The 18,501-nt window shown below is 59.7% G+C and overlaps 1 protein-coding gene across 2 annotated transcripts; it reads right to left on the bottom strand.

Moving 5' to 3' along the window:
* Positions 1–2,882: 2,882 nt before the first annotated feature.
* LHX6 (LIM homeobox 6) lies at positions 2,883–17,082 on the bottom strand. 2 transcript variants are annotated; one of them, XM_086763936.1, is made up of 10 exons: positions 16,990–17,082; positions 16,358–16,498; positions 15,952–16,137; positions 15,761–15,882; positions 10,395–10,615; positions 7,644–7,744; positions 7,465–7,560; positions 5,369–5,543; positions 4,579–4,682; positions 2,883–3,051 (listed from the first exon to the last, which is right to left on the bottom strand). In XM_086763936.1, exons 1-10 carry the CDS (start codon positions 17,062–17,064, stop codon positions 3,031–3,033), a joined length of 1,242 nt encoding a protein of 413 aa, XP_086620062.1. In that variant the 5' UTR covers positions 17,065–17,082; the 3' UTR covers positions 2,883–3,030. The 2 variants fall into 2 exon arrangements, with proteins under 2 accessions (XP_086620062.1, XP_086620063.1); XM_086763937.1 differs by having other exon boundaries at positions 16,358–16,485; positions 16,990–17,038.
* Between the last annotated feature and the right edge of the window lie 1,419 nt (positions 17,083–18,501).

Raw genomic sequence — 18,501 nt, 5'->3', positions numbered from 1 at the left:
TTCTTGGTACAGTTGAGTATTTTCCATACACATAATTAGCTCTAAAACTGCACAAGCTGAATTGCTTCCAGTTTTTGCAAACAATTTGGGCTTAATATAAACAGAGCCTGATTTCTGAATTAGCAAAGCTGCTCCTGGCTACTTACGGGGTGAAGTGCCCCGGAGCCCAGTCCGTGCGGGGTCGCCCGCCCCGTGCTGCCCTTCCACTTGCGAGAAGCGCCTACGCTCCCGTGGCCCTCTGCTCTGCGCTCGGGGCTGTCGGCGGCATCAGCTACAGGAACGCTGACATACAGTACAATTCACAAGTGGGGTTTTTTTTTTGATCAGTGACTAAGTTGATGTTTAGCAGATACATATTTAATAGTTGCCCTTTCATTGCGCCGCCGAGACAATAGAGAAACGCGTCGCGTCATTTTCTCCCCCAACAAAAGAGCTGTGGAAATCTCAAGTACTGTGGGGTACCGGGTCAAGCTACAGCCTGAAGTCTCTCCTTCAGTCTCAAATGAAATAGCTGCCCACTCGTTTATGGCACTAATTCCACAACTAAATGGTCGTTAGGATGCGCGAGCACAAACGGAGGAGGAAGTTGGGCCCTGGTGACCCTGCCGACCACCACCAGCATCTTAACGCTACTGCGTGTGGACGCAGCAGCCCACGTCAACCTCGCGGTCACAAACACTCCAGCAGCCAACAAAGGGAACACACGTCCTGTGCTCATCGCTACAGAGGAGGAAAGTGACTACAACTGTCCCCTCGGTCCAACTGGTGACTGTCTCCTCCCCGAGGGGATGCTTCTACAGCACTGGTTCCAGTCAGGCCAGGCATGCGGGAGTGCCTTGTCACTGGTACACACTGGAAATGGCTATTCGCACGTCAGGAGGTGACAATAATACTTTGCGGACTTAATTTCCTCTCTCCTTTCAAATGTTATTTTAAACTGGGGATAGAGCTGATAGCTGCAATTAGACAGAATACTGGCCTAACTGTCCAAGGTATTACCATCGCTCTCTCTGTCTGTACTTTTAAAAATATGTATACACACATATACACACAGAAGTATATGTGTGTGTATATATTTCTTTTGTTCCAACAAATATCAACGCATGCTTGTACTCAGAAGTACAACTGAAACCAAGAGATCTTGGCGGCCGCCCCAGCAGACACCTGCAGCTCCTTACGCCATTCCCCGTGCGGTCCCAGCGGCGAGCGTGCTCGCGGTTTGCTGGAGTCGCGGTCCGGCCGTCGGTGTCACAGGGAGCTTGGGGGCACAGTGAGAAGCAGGCTCGTCGTGTGTGCAATACAGGCTGGCCAAGCCGGTGGGATGGCTGCCCACCCGGCCGATGTTGGCCATTGATCCAGGATCTCCCAGAGAGAAAAACACACATATCTACAGTTCACACGAAAAACAAGTTATGTAACGGATGGATTCCTGTCTTCTGCTCCTCAGGCACGGCTCGGTCATATTACGCGCTGTGGCTCATCATAGGCTTTCACATTCTGGGAAACGCGGCCAGACAGACACTTAGCAGCAAGACAGATCCGTGTGCTTGCGTGGAGAGAGGTTCTGTTATAGACCTGCTCTTGGCTCGGGGCAAACTGAGAAGGGCTGGCAAAGGTTACTTGTTTACTTTTTGTTATTACCATCAATGAAGGATCATTTCAGAGGTTTTTTTTTCCTGATTTGGGGCCAGCCTGCTGAACACTTCCTTTGCTGTCGCAATGGGCCCGGCGGTGCCTGCCCCGCCAGCAGCAGTCCTCCTGGGCTGTGCCTTCGTCCGAGGACGTGGCAGGAGCAAGAGTCCTACTCCAGCAAGAACAGCAGGAGGGCAGAGGGAATCAGAGAGACGCTGCCAGATGAAGGAAGATGCCATCACGTTGCTGACCACTCAGCTAGCGACTGTTCTTGCTGGTCTTACTGCTCTTTCTGCCTTGTTAACTGGTCTCTGGTTTCTACCCAACTCTTTCCACTGACTGAACTTGGGTCCACACCAGGGCAGAACTTTTCTGCACGTTGATGGTCGGCTTCCGTTGAGGATTTCCCAGTCCCAGAGTATGGAGTGTCTGAGAGTTTTGCGTAGATACATTCTGAAATCACCCATTTGTGATCCAATATGACTCCAAGGAAATAAAGTAGCTTGTTAATAAAGAACAAAAGTAAAAATATATAAAAAAAAAAACCCCAAAGATTTGGCAGATGGCTGTGAGAGGAAAGATACTCAGTGCTCTAAGAACAAGTCAGCAATCAAAAGCTTCCGAGTGCTAAACCTGGCTCTGCCACCAATCACCGCGGTTCCTCTTGGTTTAAGACATCTTGGTTTCCCCTCCTATAAAACGGGGGGGAAAACACTAAGATTCACTTACCTTAGAGTGATCAAAGGGCATGTGATGCCAAAGCACTTTGAGGAGGAAGAAAAACTGCCTACTTCCAGCTGGCAACGTGTTTTCCACTTAGTGGAGGCTCGGCTGCCCGTGCGTTTGGCTCAGGAAGGTCTGTGTACATATGGAGTTGCTGAGCCAAAAAAGCCCATTTCAGATTTCACACATGCAAGTGGAAATAAGGAGGGACGTCCGGGAACCGACAGCGCTTCACTGGTGCAAAAAGAGAATCAGGCCAAACCACGTAAATTCCTCCTTCCTTTATGTTCAGAGGCGATCACCGACCCCCCCGAGGCTCGGCATGTTCTGGTTTGTTCGTATTCCCACGGGTTTGGGAGCAAAATTTGCAAGCACAGTAGAGTCACTAACTTTGACTGTGTCTGGCATTGCCTTGGAGAGACTCACGGTCATTCTACAAGTCCACAAGAAACAAGTGAAAAATGTAACTCTGCACTCAACACACACATACACAGAGCGTCGCCGGAGAAATAACAGTGGATGTTCGGTGCCGGTCCATGGAAATAACTGAGAATGCTGGATCTGAGTTTCTCCTGCGTGACAGGTAACAGTTGCCTTGGGCCAGACGCTGTGGGTCAGCGGCTGAGGGCAGTGGTGCTGGTAGCGCCGTGGGCAGGTGAGGAAGAGTGTGCACGGTCAGTACTGAAAGAGGATGACCTAGCGGGAGAAACGGGAACCGAGCGTTAGCTGCTTTCAGAGACACACAGCCCTGGGAATGGGAATGGGTTTTCAGGGACCAGCAGAACAGACGCGTGCCCCGCTGCGGGAGCTGCTTCCCTGCGGAAAATCCCTCTCTGGAACCACTGTCTGCCCGGTCCTTGCTCTGTCCACCTCGCTGGCTAATCGGCACAGCCTTCCCTCCGACCGCTCTGCCCTGCTGCTCGGCAAACGCCGTGTCTGTCCTTGCCGTCAGGCACGGGAAGCAGCCGCCGAGCTGGGCGCAACTGGGTTCTCCCACAGCCGCTGCGCTGGGTGCCCGGGAGCGGGGGGTGCGCCCGCGTGCCGAGGGAAACGGAGCCCCGGCGTTTACGTGTGTTCTCCCAAGATCTCAGCTATCGCTGCTTTTAAAAAATTTGGATGTGGAAGAAGAGGCTGCTGCAGGTTTCAGGAATTCAACTTGAAAGTCATTGTTTGGAAAAGGAGCCGGGCGCGGGGCAGCTCCACGTCCTGAGAACTCGGTTCTGCAGCAGCTGCGAGCAGTGATCGCATTTAAGTCACAGGAACTACCTGCCGCAGCGACGTTTCTCTGAACGACGGCAGCGGGACTGTATAATATTTTCTGAAAACTCTCCTGCTCGCTGTGCGGCTGTCATGGCAAAATGGTAGTGTTTAGGCTGAAGAAGTAACCCGGCTGTACCCCTGCTTCTGCGTGTCGAAACAGAGCTCAATAATCTGCAGCGGCTGCACCGAATAGAGAGATTTGAAAAGAGACGCTGGGAACTTCTGACAGTAAAGACGAAAGCTAAAAGCAGTGAGAGCTGCCAAAGGCTCAGTGTTCCCTCAAAATGAAGCCACTTAAATAGGGATCCTAAGTAAAATCTTATGAGCCTGAGCATATTTCAGAGGTCTCACCCCCAAATAAGCCGTGTGACAGAACAGCCAGCTACTCTTAAGTGCCGCACAGAAAAATATCAATATGCAATATTATTTCCTGGCCAGCCGTTGTGAAATAACATTCCTACTTCAGAGACAGTAACAGCCGGTTGTTATTTTTTTTTAAGCAATACTGGAATCCCCCAAGAAACGAATCTTTCTTATTAACTCATGGAAAACTGGCAAGTCAGCAGATGCCGAAGGTCCCCCCCGCTCCATCGCTATCGGCCGGTCGCTGTTTGCACCGCACGCGCAGCCAGCTGAGGGACGGGGCAACGGAGCTCATTGCACGCGGGGAGGGGAGACACCAGGGAGAGGAGATCGGGCAGGAGGGGTTCCAAAAGCCTCCAGGACATGCAGGCGCCGCGCCCCAACACAGCCACGAGGGGTATTTGGTGAAGAATAAAGTGATGCCATTTTGACCAACGGTTGGTACATCAATCTAGGGCTGCCAAAATGAATAAAAGATGCATGGAGATCATGGAGAAGCAGTGATGGTGACAAGAGACAGAAGTGGCAATGATGTTACACAAAAATCTTTGCTACAGTTGAAGTTTGGCTCCCAAAGTCTGAAACAAGGACTACAATTACCTTCTCACCCCTATTAGATAGTGGTCCTTCCATGTCTGCTTTGAGGTGCACTGGTGGAGCAGTGTAGGGAAGTCTACAGTGCACTTGTCCACACTGTACCTGACCTGTGGATGAGAAGGGGCTTCAGCCTCCATTACTGCAAACAACACACGCCCTGCCACCGGCACGGTCAGGCTTCCGCTGGGGACGCGCGCGCAGGAAGTGCCCGCTGGGTCAAGTGGAGGTGTAGTATGAGCCACATTCTACTACGGCCACATGGGCGAGGGACGGAGAAACCTCACAAGGGTCACGGAGCCAAAAACCTCCGTCCAGGCATGACCAGAGCTGCCTGCCACTCGCAAATGGTTCACTGGCACTTGGCAACAGAGAAAGCAATTCTGATCTTGCGAGCAGGAAGGAGGCCACTTGACCACTGAGGGCATGTTCACACCTCTTCTCCATGACAAAGAAAACACAAGGAGGGCCAAGGACCGGTCAGGTAGAACCCGGCCAGTGACTTTCCTGGGGACGAGGTATGGAGGGAAAGAGTCTGCAGCAGCCCCCTCTCCCCTCCTTCTCTCATCTGGGGCTTCCCTGTAAATGGCCCTTCAGAAAACCCCGAAGTTCATCAAACCACGAGGAGGAGGAGGAGGAAGAGTATGTGCATCAGCCCTGCACCCGCACTAGAAGGGCGTGTTGGACAGCGGGCCAGCGCTCTGTGCCGTGGTGCTACTGCCCGTTCCCAGAGAGTACCCCATTGCCCTGCGTCCCCGAGCACCCCGCTGCCGGAGCCCCCCGAGCCAGCACTTACTTTCTATGTATCCGTGCAGCGTCACCATCCGGGCCCGCTCCGGGCTGCTGAAGGGCGAGTAGTGAATGTCATCGGAGAGCGAAGAAGGGATGCGGGACGGGGGGGCTCCCGAGGGAGGCACCGTGTGCTGGGGGGTGTGTTTTTTGTGGCGGGCTCTGCAGTTTTGAAACCAAACCTGAAACAAAAGCAGCAAACCCTGTGTCAGTGGAGAAACAATTGGACTGAAGCGTGGTCCTTCATCGAGACCCTACAATGGTGTCTTTTCCAAGTATCTAAAAAAAAATGAATCAGATTTAGAAATCTGCATGCTGAAATACATCACCAGCATTCTGCCAGCATCCATAGCTTGGTTTTACACTCACTAGAGCAAGAGTTTTGTCTGAGGCCGGCACAGACCTTAGGATGCCCAAAGTGGCATCTCTCCTATTGATTTGTCTTTGTCAAAGCCCACACCGCTCCTTGTTAGGTAAGTAAAACCTTCAACCTTGTCGCAGGAGTCGCTGCGCGAAACACCCTGAGCAGGTGATGCAGGCACTCACGTGAATCATGACACTCTTTCCTTCCACACTAAAATAATTGTAATGGTGAGCTGCCTCCTGAGCTCGAAGGGCTGTGAAAGCCCTGGGGAACAGCCCCGAACCAGCCGGGGAGCGACCGGGCGGAAACAACCCCCGTACCCCAGCTTTGGCTGGGTTCGTCCATCCCCGCAGGCAGAAAGCCTCATCCCAGCACGGCTTCCACAGCAAATGGGAGCACCCTTTGAGGTCGTCTTTAGATTTTAACCTTCAGCCCCAGCTGGCCTGGCTGGGGAGACAAAACCCAGTAAAAGCTTAGACTAGGAGAAGATGTGACTTCAGAAATGGTGAAAACAATATTGTTTTAATAACTTGCGGTTTTTCGTATTCAAAACCCACATCAGTAGGACCTTAAAGCTGAGAAATGAGGGCACCGTGCTGGGTGTCCTAGTCCAGATCAGCGGCAGGTACGAGCCCTCTGACCACGTCTCACTGCTCCTAATTAAAGGAATAATTAGGGGATTACATCCTCCAGTTACGATGCGCATGGAAAGGGTTTCTTTTTAATGCTAATGTGGTGGTTTCTTTCTTATGCTTTAATTTTTGAAAGATAGCTGCGAGTAAAAATCTTCTCCAAGGCTGAGCAAAGATCGGCTCTCTAAGGCCGCGCACGCTGGACCACAGCGAAGGAAACGGTCGTAAGCATTTGACAAATTGTTTCCTGTTCAAAGCGCCTTTAAAAAATATCCACATAAAAAATGGCCCAGCGTGCAGGCTGCTTGATCTTTAGCTAAACGAAGAATCTCAATAACTGAGGCTCGAGCCAGATTTTCACACACACAAAATTTAAATGTGTCGTTGGCAAAACAATCCTGGATGAAAGCTCCAAATTTATTTTAATCACTCGTTTTTATTGCATGCAGAAAGCATGTCAGCAGACCATTAAAGTGAGGAGTATAAATGTCACCAAGGGGCAAAGTCGGGCTTGTCCGCGGGGACGGCGAGCGGGGAAGGTGCAGAGGGGACATTTCTCGCAGTCCCCACGGCACAGCTCTCCCTCCCTCCCAAACAGCACAAGCGCGGGGACTTTCCTGCCACAGTGTCCCTTGGGGCTGCAAAACCCCTTTTTCTTTAAACTTCTCCATCCCAGCCCTTCCCGAAGCAGCCGACTTCGCCTGCTCCCGGCAGGGATGGCTGCCGGGGAAGCGCCCGCGCTGCCTGTGCCTGTTGAGCTCCGGGGCGGCGGGCTAACGGCAGCCTTCCCACCCTGCCATTTATTGGGACTGGCTGGGGCTGCATTTATATTTTTTTTCATTGCATCGTAAAAGGGAAAAACAAATAGAAAACCCACAAGCGAGATAGAGGAAGGACGGTGCTGGCATCACCGAGACTCGGTGAAGCCGACGCACCGATGAAGCAGCACGAAGCTGCTGGATGCCCAAGTCCCACGGTCGATGCGCAAGGGGCTGCAGGAACCTGACCCTCACCTAGCAGCAGCTTTTTTGTGCAATCTCTGCCCCTTTCCTCAGCCCTGCCTGGGGCTGCTCGGCCGACGGAGCCCGCACGCTGCCCGCCCCTCACCTGAATGACTCTCCGACTCAGCCCGGTCATGTCCGCCAGCTTCTGAAGCGTTTGTGCGTCGGGGTTGTTGTCCTGAGCAAACTGTGCCTGCATGACCTGGAGGGGAAGAGGAGAGAGGGGGTCAGGTTGAGGCCGGGGAGCCGCAGCCCCTCCGTCTCCCCCCGGCCCAGCCCCGCTACCTGCAGCTGCTCGGCGGTGAAGGAGGTGCGGGCTCTCTTGGCCGGCTTCGGCTGGCTGTCCTGCTCCGAGGGCACGGCCCCCTCCAGCGTGATCCCATTGCCTACGAGAGAGAAGCCTCCTGTGCTTCAGAAAATCCCCTGCCCACCTGCCAACTCCGCGTGCCACGGCCACTCAACTGGGGGAAAACACGCCTGGCGTCACGGCACGGGGCACCCGCAGCATCCCTGGCTGCTCGGGAGCTGCCCCAGGCTGCTGAGCCCCACCACGCACCGGGACGGAGACACCACCGGCCCCGAAGAGTTTACTGTTGAGTTAAGAAAAATGCAGCAAGTTGGCGGAAGCCGTTGGGAACGAGGGACAGGGAGATGGCAGCAGGAAGATGGATGTCAAGGCGGTGCATGAAGGAAAGCACCGATGTCCCACTGGCCATCACTTGCAGCCACCACTTGGCCACATCCTGCCGCGAGCGGCTCAGAGGGGACCCTGCCTCCACCGGGGCCACGGACATCCATCCCACGCTGCTCCCCGTGACCCCGTCTTCCCCCACGGGCGCTGCCTCCATCGGTCATTTCGTTCGCTCAGGGTGTTTCAATGGGCTCTTCACCCCTTCCCCTGGCCCCAAATCCTCCCAGCACCCTGACCTCCCCCTCCTGGGTCCCAGAGCAGAGGCAGGAGCAGCACCACCTCCATGGACATGGGGTGCCGGTGACCTCCCCACAGCATGGTGCTCAGGCTCTGAGCACCTGGAAGAAGGACGTGCCGGGAGGGGACTGTCCACCCACTCCCCAGTCACGGCGTCGCGGCGAGCCCAGCCGTGCTCACACAGCCTCGGAGCCTGCGGGGCGGGTGGCCGGGGTCCCTCGTTCCTCACCGGGGTCCCTGCGGCAGCCCGTGTCGTGCCCGGCTGCTCTCGGCGGTGCCGGTGAGGCACCCGTGCGTGATGGATGAGGGAGGATGCCTGAGCGGGGCTGGAGCTCGCCCCGCTCCCAGGATGCGCCTGCACAACCCGGCGCTCGCTCCGCAAGCTGGACCAGGCTGTGATTGTCTTGGCTTGAGTTGAAGGACTTTCTCATATAGTTTGACTTGTTCTTTTCGGATGATGAATGGGACTCTGACTTCAGCAACATCTGTTTATTTTTCTTGTATGTAAAACCTCGTGTGCAGAAGAAATTGCTGGGTAATTACTGGAGGAGGGGGAGCGTGGCCCTCCAACTCGGCAGCAACTGCAGCTCTCCAAAGTGATCCCCCCCCCAAAACCAGGGGACACTCAGACACAAGTACCCACACGGGACACCACCACGTGCCCCAGCACACCCCTGATACCCTGGGGCTCAGCCCACTCCAGCCGGTCCCTACGAGCAGCGGCAAACCCACCGCCCTCGGCTGGGGTAGCGGCTCTGTGGGACCCCCGGCGCCAGACCCTGCTGCGGCTCTGCCGCGTCCCCGCTCCTCCAGGCCACGCGGCTTCTCCCCTGCCATCCCAGCTCCCCGCCGTCCCTGCTCCCACGGCCTCGCTCGCGCCTCCGCAGCAGCCGAACACACGGGCCAACGCGCCACCAGCCGCGTCCCGAGCCGGGACCCTCCCAGCCCGCCTGGGCACTCTGCTTTCATCCCCTTACTCAAACACTGCAAACAGAAACCCCGATTATTTTCATGTCAGGTTGTTAATGGCTTCCACATGCCGCATGGGCCGGGACGCGGCGTTTGCCTCCCCGTGCCCACCGAGCGCTAGCGAGGGGCACGTTGGGCTGGAGCCGTGCTCCTGGCTGGGGACGATGTCCCAGCGCAGCCCCAGCCCCGGGTGGGTCCCGAGCTTAGGGGTCCATGAGAAGGTGACCCCAGGCACTTCCCTTGGTGACTGCACCGCACAGCGTCCCCGGGCAGCCTCCCCTCGTCCCGTGCAGCACCCACGTGATACAAGCAAACACCTCGCAGCCACCGTGGCCATCGCTCCCCGCACGCACAGGTGAGAAACAGACCCGGCCTTGGCCCCAGCCCGGGGGCAGGACCTGGCCAGGCTCTCTCCTGCCCCAGACACGGCTGAGCTCCCGTGGCACCCGGTCCAGGAGTCTGCCTGCTGCCCAGAGCTGCCATCACTGCCATATCAACACATCTCCAGTGCTTTCCATCGCAGGACAGCCCACGGCACTGCCTGGCATCCCTGCACACTGCGTCCGCCTGACCCCACCCGTTCGTTCCTCCGAGCATCTCTCTGGGCGCTGCCGTGCGCGAGGACAGGACTGGGTTGGGCGCAAGGGGACAGGGGCTGTGGCGCTGCATGACCTCAGCGTCACCGACTTGATTGGGAAAGCAGAGGCTGGCTGGCTGCTCGCGGCGTGCCACACCAGGGACGGCAGCGCGTGGCGCGGTCCGGCTGGGAGCGGCGTGTCCCCAGCCGGGCAGGGCGGGTGGAAAATGATGGGAAGGTTTTGTTGGACGGCCAGCTTTCCACCTTCTAGATTTATGACTCACAGCCTCAAAATCCCAGCGGCTTCCTCACTCGCTGCACGTCGAGTTGCCTGGGAGCGGGACCGGGGGCTCGTCCCCGGCACACAGGTTTGCCACGCGCCACGAGGGATGTTGGCCACCCCCACGAGCTCTCCACCAGCCCAGGGCCTCACGCTCAAGTCCCTCCAGGGCCACCCATCACGCCCTTTTGGCAATGGCAGGACCACCCCTGGCACCCCGTGATGGGGGTCAGCATGGGGGACAGGAGGCCGCGACCGGTGCTGGGGCTGCGTACCACGTACCGTTTTCCGCCGCCCGCTTGAGGTTCTCTATCATGGTGTCGTAGTGAATCCGGCACAGCACCTTCTCCTCCACCAAGCCGAACTCCTCGCCGGTGGAGAGCTGCCGCTTGCAGGAGAAGCAGGCGAAGCAGGCGAGGTGGTAGGCGTTGCCCCGCGCTCGCCGCACCCAGTCGCTGGCGTAGATCTGCCTGCCGCAGCGGGCGCACTTCGTACCGAACCGGCTGCGGGAGGAGAAGAGGCAGCGTGAGAGCGGGCAGGGTCAGAGCGGGCAGGGTGACGCCGGGGCACAGGCGCTGCTGCCGACCCCATCGCTCGCCCCGTCCAGCACAAACCCCCAAATACCAACGTGGGGAAGGGGCTGCAGTGAAACCGCCCCACGGGTGCCATTCCCCCGTGGCAGGCAGCAGCATGGGCAGAAGCGGGGCGTGCGACTCGCCGCGGCCGAGGGGCTGAGGTGACGCAGGGCCATGAATCAGCTCCCAGACCCGTGGGCTTTTTATTTTGATAACAACCAGTGTGCGAGTCGGGTGGAAACTGTGTCAGAGCCGGTTCTCTCCTGTTGCCATAAATCAAAACATGTGTTTTCTCCTCACATGCATCTGCTTTGTCCTACGAGGAGGTCTCCTGGCTGCGAGAGGACGACGATCGCGCTTGAGCGAGTTATGCCGGGAAGCGGCTCAGCGCGACGAAGAGGCAACAAGACAGCTGGGATCCCCCGTGCTGGGCATTTGCACGCGCTTCCGAAAAAACACATTTCTGCCAGGATGCTGCCGGACGAGGGTGGGGGATTCACAGGGAGCAGCGGACGTGGCCCCCGCAGTCCCGTGTGCCCGCGCCGGCTGGGTCAGGCACAGCCTTGGTTTGGCTTCTGTGATTTAGTATCAGCGCCGCTTAAAAACACAACCGCAACGAGCAGCAGGGGAGAAACGAGCATCTCCTCTGTCGCCGCAGCGCTGGCTCCCACCCAGTTCTGATGGCAGCCGCTGCCCTACCCCGCACACCCACCACCACCGCCACCTCAAACTCCCTGGGGGCTCCCACCGGCCCCCCAACCGCAGCCCCACACGCTCCCAACGCCGCGCTGGCCAGGGAGCAGAGCTGCTGCCAGCCCTGCCCGAGCAGCTCCAGCATCGCCCAGCGCAGGCACAAAACGACCGCACCGCACCGAGCGACGGGAGACGCCCCGCACCGCAAGCGCCCCGCACCGCGGACCCCTCGGGGTCAGTCAGCCGAAGCGGCTGCAGCGGTGGAAGAGCCCGGGTTCACCCACCGCAGCCAACGCGCGCCGCCCGCGCCCGACCCCACGCCACAGAGCTGCCGCGGAAAAACCGTCCTGGGCTGGAATTACTAATTGCAAAACTATTTGGGAGGAAAAGAAAGGTTTAAATTTTTCTGCCTGACCATAGCTGACCAAAAAAAAAAAAAAAGAAATAAAAGAGCTGCTTTAGAGAGGACATTTCTGTGCTGAAATTATACAGAGACTTAGCTAAGAGACTTCGCTAATTTACTTCAGATGGGAACATTGTAAACTGACTTTGTGCCAGCTAGTTTATACAAACGCACAAACAAAAGAACTGTATTAATTTTTTATTTAGAAGTAAAGATCATTCCTGTAAATTGAATTACTTTGAACAATGTGCTGTGTAAACAGCCGTACTTGCCGAACGGTATCGAGCGAGGGGCTGGCTCACCCGAGCTAATAGCACGTGGTAATCGCCGCTCCCCGCTCGAGTCCCAGCCGCTGCGGGGGGAGCGCAGCACAGGGACAGGCACGAGGGGAAACTGAGGCACGGGGCACCACGCAGAAAGGTCACACGTCCCATCCCTGTCACACACCAGTCGGAACTGGGGGGCACCCAAGCGGCCCCAGACCCACGGCACGGTGTTACCAGCCCAGTTTGGTGGCCGAGGGCACGGGGGCTGGCAGGGTCGCAGCAGCCGGCACAAGCAGGGGCTGACACCGCCATCACCCGCAGAGCCGCAGCGCGAGCAGCACCCGGCGAGAGGCTGGGGCTAGGCAGCCCCACGCGGGCACAGAGGCTGCGGCACCGGCAGCTGCCAACGCTGCGCCTGCCGCTCTTGGCCAACACCTGCCTCCAGCACCCACTGCAGCCGTGGGGTTTTACAGAAACAAACTGAGCTGGGGCCGGGCACGGGCACCCGCTGTCACCGTCACCGCAGGGACCGCCACCACCAGCAATGCAGGAATGGGGAGAGAAACACCTGTGAGCACGCTGCCCTGACACATCTCTGCTGAATAACAGCTCGAAAACAAAACAGACTTCAGCTCACCGAGCTCGCAGGGCAGCGACAGCCCAAAGAGCCCCGGCCGCCTGCGATGGCGGAGCACTGGGCGAGGGGATCCCCGTGGCACTGCCACTCGCCTGGCAGGGACGGGGATGGGGATGGGAATGGGGACGGGGCCACACTGCAGCAGGCGATGCAGAGCCAGCGGCTTCCCCCTGCCCAGCACTGCAGCCCAGGCCAGGGCATCACCAGCATCCGTTGCGGCCACTGGCTCAGGCCACACATGTGGCTGCTGCTGGCTCTCTGCAATGATTAGCACCGAGAGACGGAAAGTGCCAACAACATTACCAGGAAAGACTCATCCCTGCGATACTCATCCCGCCTCCCCCAGCAGCAGCCGCAACATCTGGGGCGCGGGAAGAGCGGAGGCGGGAGCACGCAAGCCCTGGCTCTCACACGCCGATGGCACCCGGGTGCTGCAGCTCCCTGAGCCCCGCTGTCCACCCCCAGCTGTGGGGACAGGACAAGGGACACCCAGCACCCAGGGCCACCCACAACTCCAAATGTCCCCATGCCCTCCTGGCCCTGCTCTGTAGGAAGCCCATAACACAGCCCCCGGCGTCAGCTGTGGCTTCCAGACATCGCCCCAAATCACGCAGCAGCCCAGCGGCGGGTCCATCACCGTGCTCGAGCAGGACCATCATCCCAGCGGGCATGACGGCGAGGGGCGACGGAGACCACTGCTGCCGCAGCCGAGCTGCCGGCATTGGCCCACCCACAGCACGGCTCTTGTGCTGCCCCAGCCCACGCGACCCCACGCTCGCGTGCCCACGGTTCTGAGTCGCTGCAGGAATCGCATCGGATCCCGCCGGCCTCCCTGCGGCCGCAGCCGTGGGAGCTTGGCCACGAGCAGCCCTCGCATCGGCCGGGAACATAATGTTCTGCTCCACGAGCTCCGATTTTAATTTGGTTCTCCTCGAAGCGTTGGAGCCCTGGATGCCAAATGCAATTATTTGACAAGACACAGGAAACAGCAGCGTTCGCTTAAAAAACGCACACGAGGCCGCGGAGCCCCAGCAGTGCCAGCGCTTACACAGCCCCTCACGGGAACGGGGAAGGGAAGGTCGGAGAGAGCAGGCCAAAACGCTCTCACCGTCGGGCAGCGGTCTGCGCCCGGCAGCGGGGCAGTGCCCGTGGACAGCCCCACGCCTGACAGCCCCACGCCTGACGGCCCCCCAGCCCCGGCTGCCCCCCAACAGCCCCGGGTGTCGGGGATTTGGCGCCGCTGCGATCAAAGCCGCTGTGTGCTCCACGCAGAGCGCATCTCACCGCCCCTTCCCCTCTGCCTTGGCTCCAGAGACCCGCATGTGTTCGGACAGGTTTTCTGCTTTGCTTTTGAAAAAAGAAAAAACCAAAAACCAGAAAAAAAAAAACAACAACAACAAAAAAAAACCCTACACAATTCATCCGCAGCAAAAAATATTTTAAAAAAATAAAATAAAAAAAATCTCCCGAGTCAGATTTGTCCTTGCCGAGTGCAGGTCCCGGCTGTCCCGGGCTCGCCAGGCTGGGGACCAGGATGCTCCCGGGGGCCGGAGCCCGGCAAACGGTCCCCGAGCTGAGTTTGCCAGGGGACGACCTGGGGGGCGTCTCCCACGAGCCCCCAGCCCTGGCGAGCGGCTCCGGCCGCCGATCGGCCGCAGCCCAGCCCGGCTGCCGCTCCCGCCGCACGGGAGAGAAAACCAAATCCCGGAATTTTTCAGCTAAAAAAGGCAAGTGCGAAGCGCAGTCTGGGAGCCCCCCGAAACAGCCCGCCAGGAACAAGGGGGGGTCCCGAGCAGCCTGCAGCGATTTTCGTTTTGGTTTTCATTTGGCATCCCCGCTCCCCGGCGGAAATGTTCGCTGGATCTGCTCGAAGGCAATTTAGAGATCCAGTCGCTGCTTTAAAATCGCCCTCGGAAAGGACCGCAGTTAAAAAATAAAACCACATTAACGGCATCGGAACGGTTATTAATTAACGAAAAGGCTGAAAGTGCCCCGACGCAGCACAACGGCACCGCGGACTTGTGCCGAAGCGAAGGAGATTTCGGTGAAACAATCAAAAAGTAACAATTCAATAATAATAACAACAACAACAATAAAAATAAACCAACCGCCGCCCGGACGGGCGCGGAGCGCCGCAGGACGGATCCGGCTCCTCGCATCCAGCCCCGAGCCCGGCGGGGCCGGGGGCCGAGCCGCGCTGCAGCCGGTACCCGCAGCCCCCGGCCCCGCCGGAGAAACGCGGGTGGTTTTTTCTCCAGAGCTGCCCGGCCCCCGGCACCGCTGCCGGCCGAGGGGCCCCGACGGCGCTGCCCAGCCCCCCGCACCCGGTCTGTCCCTTCCTCCCGGGGCAAACAGGGCTCCCGCATCCTGATGGGATGGGAAAGTCAGAGCGGCGGGCTGCGGTCTTGAGCTAAACCCCGGTGAGGAGCTCAGGATCCTCCACCACCCCTCGCTTTTCTTTTGGGGGAATTAAACAAAAATAAAAATATCGCGGGTTAAAGTTTATAACCAAAAGAGTGGGGAAGCCTCAAACAGCCCCCCGGCGGGTCGCTCCCCGGGGGCTGCGGGTCCGGACCGAGCCCGGCGAGTCCCGGCCCGGCCGCCGGAGCTGCAGCTCCCGGGGATTCGATCCGGTTCCCCGAGGCGCCCCGGCCGCCGGCGTTGGCGATGCCGCGGCGCAGCCGAAGGTTCCCCGAAACCGCCCGGCACCGCAGCCCCTCCGGACACGCTCACTCTCCCGGCAGAAGCCGGGGCGGTGCCGTCGAACCCCGCGTTTCCCCGGGCGAGGGGGACAATTCCCGGCCGCGCAAACCCCGCGGAGCCGAGGGGCACCGGTGCTCGGGGGGGGGAACACCCTGGCAGCGAGGCGGGGGGGTCAGGAGCCCCTTGGGGAGTCGATGCAGCTGCACCCCGAAATCCCCTTCCTCCCCGTGTCCCGACGGGACCCCCGCTCCGTCGGGCTGCTCTGGCGGCTTATTTCAAACCCTCTCCCCTCCAGCGCCGGGGTGGACCGGACCCCTCGGCCGCCGGCGAGGCCGCTGAGCCCCCCGCCCCCCCTATCCCGTACTTCCTACCTGAAGTAGTCCATCTTGCAGAAAATCTCCTTGTTCTTGATGTAGCAGCTGTGCTGCTGCCGCAGCGAGGTGCGGCACACGGAGCACTCCAGGCACCGGACGTGCCAGATGAGGTTGTTCACCTGCGGCAGAGAAGGGCGCTGAGACCCGGGGCCGCCCCCCGCCGCCGCCCCCCGTCGCCCGCCGCTCACCTTCAGCAGGTACCGGTCGAGGATCTCCAGCCCGCAGCTGGAGCAGACGTTCTTGCCGGCCGACGGCGTGGAGGAGGAGGAGGAGGACGGCGGGGAGCAGACGGACGGTGTGGAAGGCGTGCTGGGGGCCGAGCGGGCGTCCTCCTTCTCCAAGGCACCGGGCAGCGGCTCCCCGTCGGGCTGCGACTGCGGGGGAGGGCCGTCAGCCGGGACCCCCAGCCCCACAGACCCCAGCCCGTTGCGTCCCGGCCGGTGCGTTCCCGCAGCCCCCGGCCCGACGGATCCCAGCCGATCCCCGCATCCCAGCAGATCCCGGCGGCTCCCCGCACCCCGCATCCCGACGGATCCCGACAGCCCCGCGGTAGCCCCGTCCCGGGGGGTCCCCACAGCCCCCGGCCCCGCTTACCATGGCGCGGGCGTGCGGGTCGAGGCAGCGGCCGCTCCCCTTGGGCAGCGGCTCCGGCGGCATCACCGTGCGGGAGGGCGCGGGAGAGGGAGGCTGCGGCTCCATGCGCCGGGCGAGCGCGGGGCACCCTATATAAACCGCCTCAAAACAATAAATAAGAACTTTCTAGTGGCCATTTAAATCCTTTGCAACAAAAGCTGCGTCTCTTTAATGAAGCAATTTGAATGTGGATTGAATTCTCTCCCTGCCTGCACTTAACCCGGGCCTCTTGAAGTAATCGCTCGGTTCCCATGCGAGCCAAAGCGCTGAAAAAACCCCACAAACTACCTGCAATTAGAAATTGCCGTAAATGCCCGAGATAAGAGGTACCCAGAGTGTCAATTCCGGCTGTCAATCAGGGAATCCATCAGGCCACCCAAAGAATTGCAAATTTGATTTTTTTAATGGTAGTAATTAAAAATCGAAAATCTTCCCCCTTCTCCCCTCCGCCGAGCACAAAACGCCCCAGAAAACGTCGGGATGGAAAAAATTCTCCCCTCGGGTGCCGGCGGCAGCGAGCGGCCCCGCTCCCGGTAACCGGCCCCGGCCCCGCTCCCGGCCCCGACGGCAGCGGTGGCCCCGGCCCCTCTCACCTTGCCCGCCGCGGCGCCGGCCGGGGCTCGGCGGCCCGGGCCCCGGGGCTGCCCGCCCTCATGGCTCCGGTGCATGGGGCGGGCGCTCGGCGCTCCGTGCCCGCGGGCGGCGCGTCCCGGGGCCGCGGCAGGAAGGGCGGGGAGCCGCACCGGCCCCGCTCCCCCGCCGGGGGCGGCCGCGGGCCGGGCAGGAAGCGGCCCCCCCCCAGCCCCGCCGCCTCCCCTCGCCGAGCCCCGGGGACCGCCCGCCCCGCCGGGCCCCGCTACCTGCGGCACCGGCACCGCCCGAGGCGGGGAGGGGGGGGATTGGGGGCCGGTTCGTCCCATGTCCCCTCTTGTGTCCCCCCCCCGCCCCGACGGGGCGCACGAGTAGGGCCCGGGGCAGCACCGCCCCGACCGGCAGCGGGCCCGGAGCCCCCCGCGGGGCGGGATAGGGGATGGCACCCACCGCGTCTGGCCGCCCGCCTCTGCCCGGGCTTCATTAGTAACCGGATAATTCCCCGGCAAAGCCCCGGCAGCGGTTCCACCGCCGAGTAATTGCAGGAGGGTAACGTGAGCTGATGGCGGCCGGGGATGGATCCTTGCCGTTATTGCTTTTGACAGCTAAATTGTTAACCGAGAGGGAAATCAGATGAAAGCCATTTTAGAATAAATACAAGACATTAGGTTTAAACATCGAGGTTGCAAGAAAGCCCAAGAAACCCCTTGGAAACTCAGCCCCGGGCCCGCCAGCTCATCCTTGGCCCTGCAGCGAGGGGACAGGGACAAGCGCAGAGGAGCAAAGGACAAGTTAAAGCCCTGGGCCACGCTGACAGGGTCTGAACTAGCTCCATCTGCTCCAGAAGAAACACGCAGGAGTTTTCACAGCTACGGCCATGAAAAGCGCCTGCCCCCCTACGCAGAGCCAGTGGGAGCAGGGCAGTGCGGGTTTTGTCTGCGCGCGAGCGCGATGCAGGGCTGTAACAGCCACGGCACAACGCGCCACAGTAGCGCTGACACCGTTCTCCCCTCCAATAATTACAGATCAGGCGCTCCAGGCCCCGCAAAGTCAGAGCGGGCTCAGGAACAGGGTGACTCCAGCCCAGCCTCTGCCTTTCCCCGGCCTCGGGATCAAGTCTCAGCCCTGCGCACAGCCCGTCTCCAGCCCTTGCTGCTGCTGAGAGCAGGGAAAGCTCCGGAGCGCGAGTGACACGGCTGCCTGCAGCAGGAACAGGGCCTGCGCAGCGCCTGGGGAGTGCAAAGCAGCGGAGTTACCGGGTACCAGCACCAGCTTCATCCCCTTTCTTACCCTCCCCGTGCTCCCGCCCACCAGCGCTGAGCTCGTACGAGGCAGCACGGAGGCTGCGTGTCAGCCAGCAGCCCAGCCAGAACCCCGGGATTTGGGGTTGGGGGTGTTACGGAATTCTGCGGGTGAAGGCACGATTTTCTACCTGTCCCGAGCGAGGGAGTCCCACCACAGGCAGGAAGACTGGTGAAATACTGAGGAAAAACCCACACCACAAACACTGTCCT

The sequence above is a fragment of the Chlamydotis macqueenii genome, chromosome 20 (assembly GCF_036417535.1).
Source record: "Chlamydotis macqueenii isolate bChlMac1 chromosome 20, bChlMac1.mat, whole genome shotgun sequence".
Lineage (NCBI taxonomy): Eukaryota > Metazoa > Chordata > Aves > Otidiformes > Otididae > Chlamydotis > Chlamydotis macqueenii.
This window is presented reverse-complemented; position numbering and strand designations above follow the sequence as displayed.

Coding starts and splice junctions, on each gene's coding strand:
- LHX6 (XM_086763936.1), bottom strand. CDS start 17,064: ATGCACCGGAGCCATGAGGGCGGGCAGCCCCGGGGCCCGGGCCGCCGA. Junction 7,561..7,643: donor TCACCGCCGAGCAGCTGCAG/GTAGCGGGGCTG, acceptor CTTCCCCTCCAG/GTCATGCAGGCACAGTTTGC. Junction 4,683..5,368: donor GCTGCACGGATACATAGAAA/GTAAGTGCTGGC, acceptor TCTCATCCACAG/GTCAGGTACAGTGTGGACAA.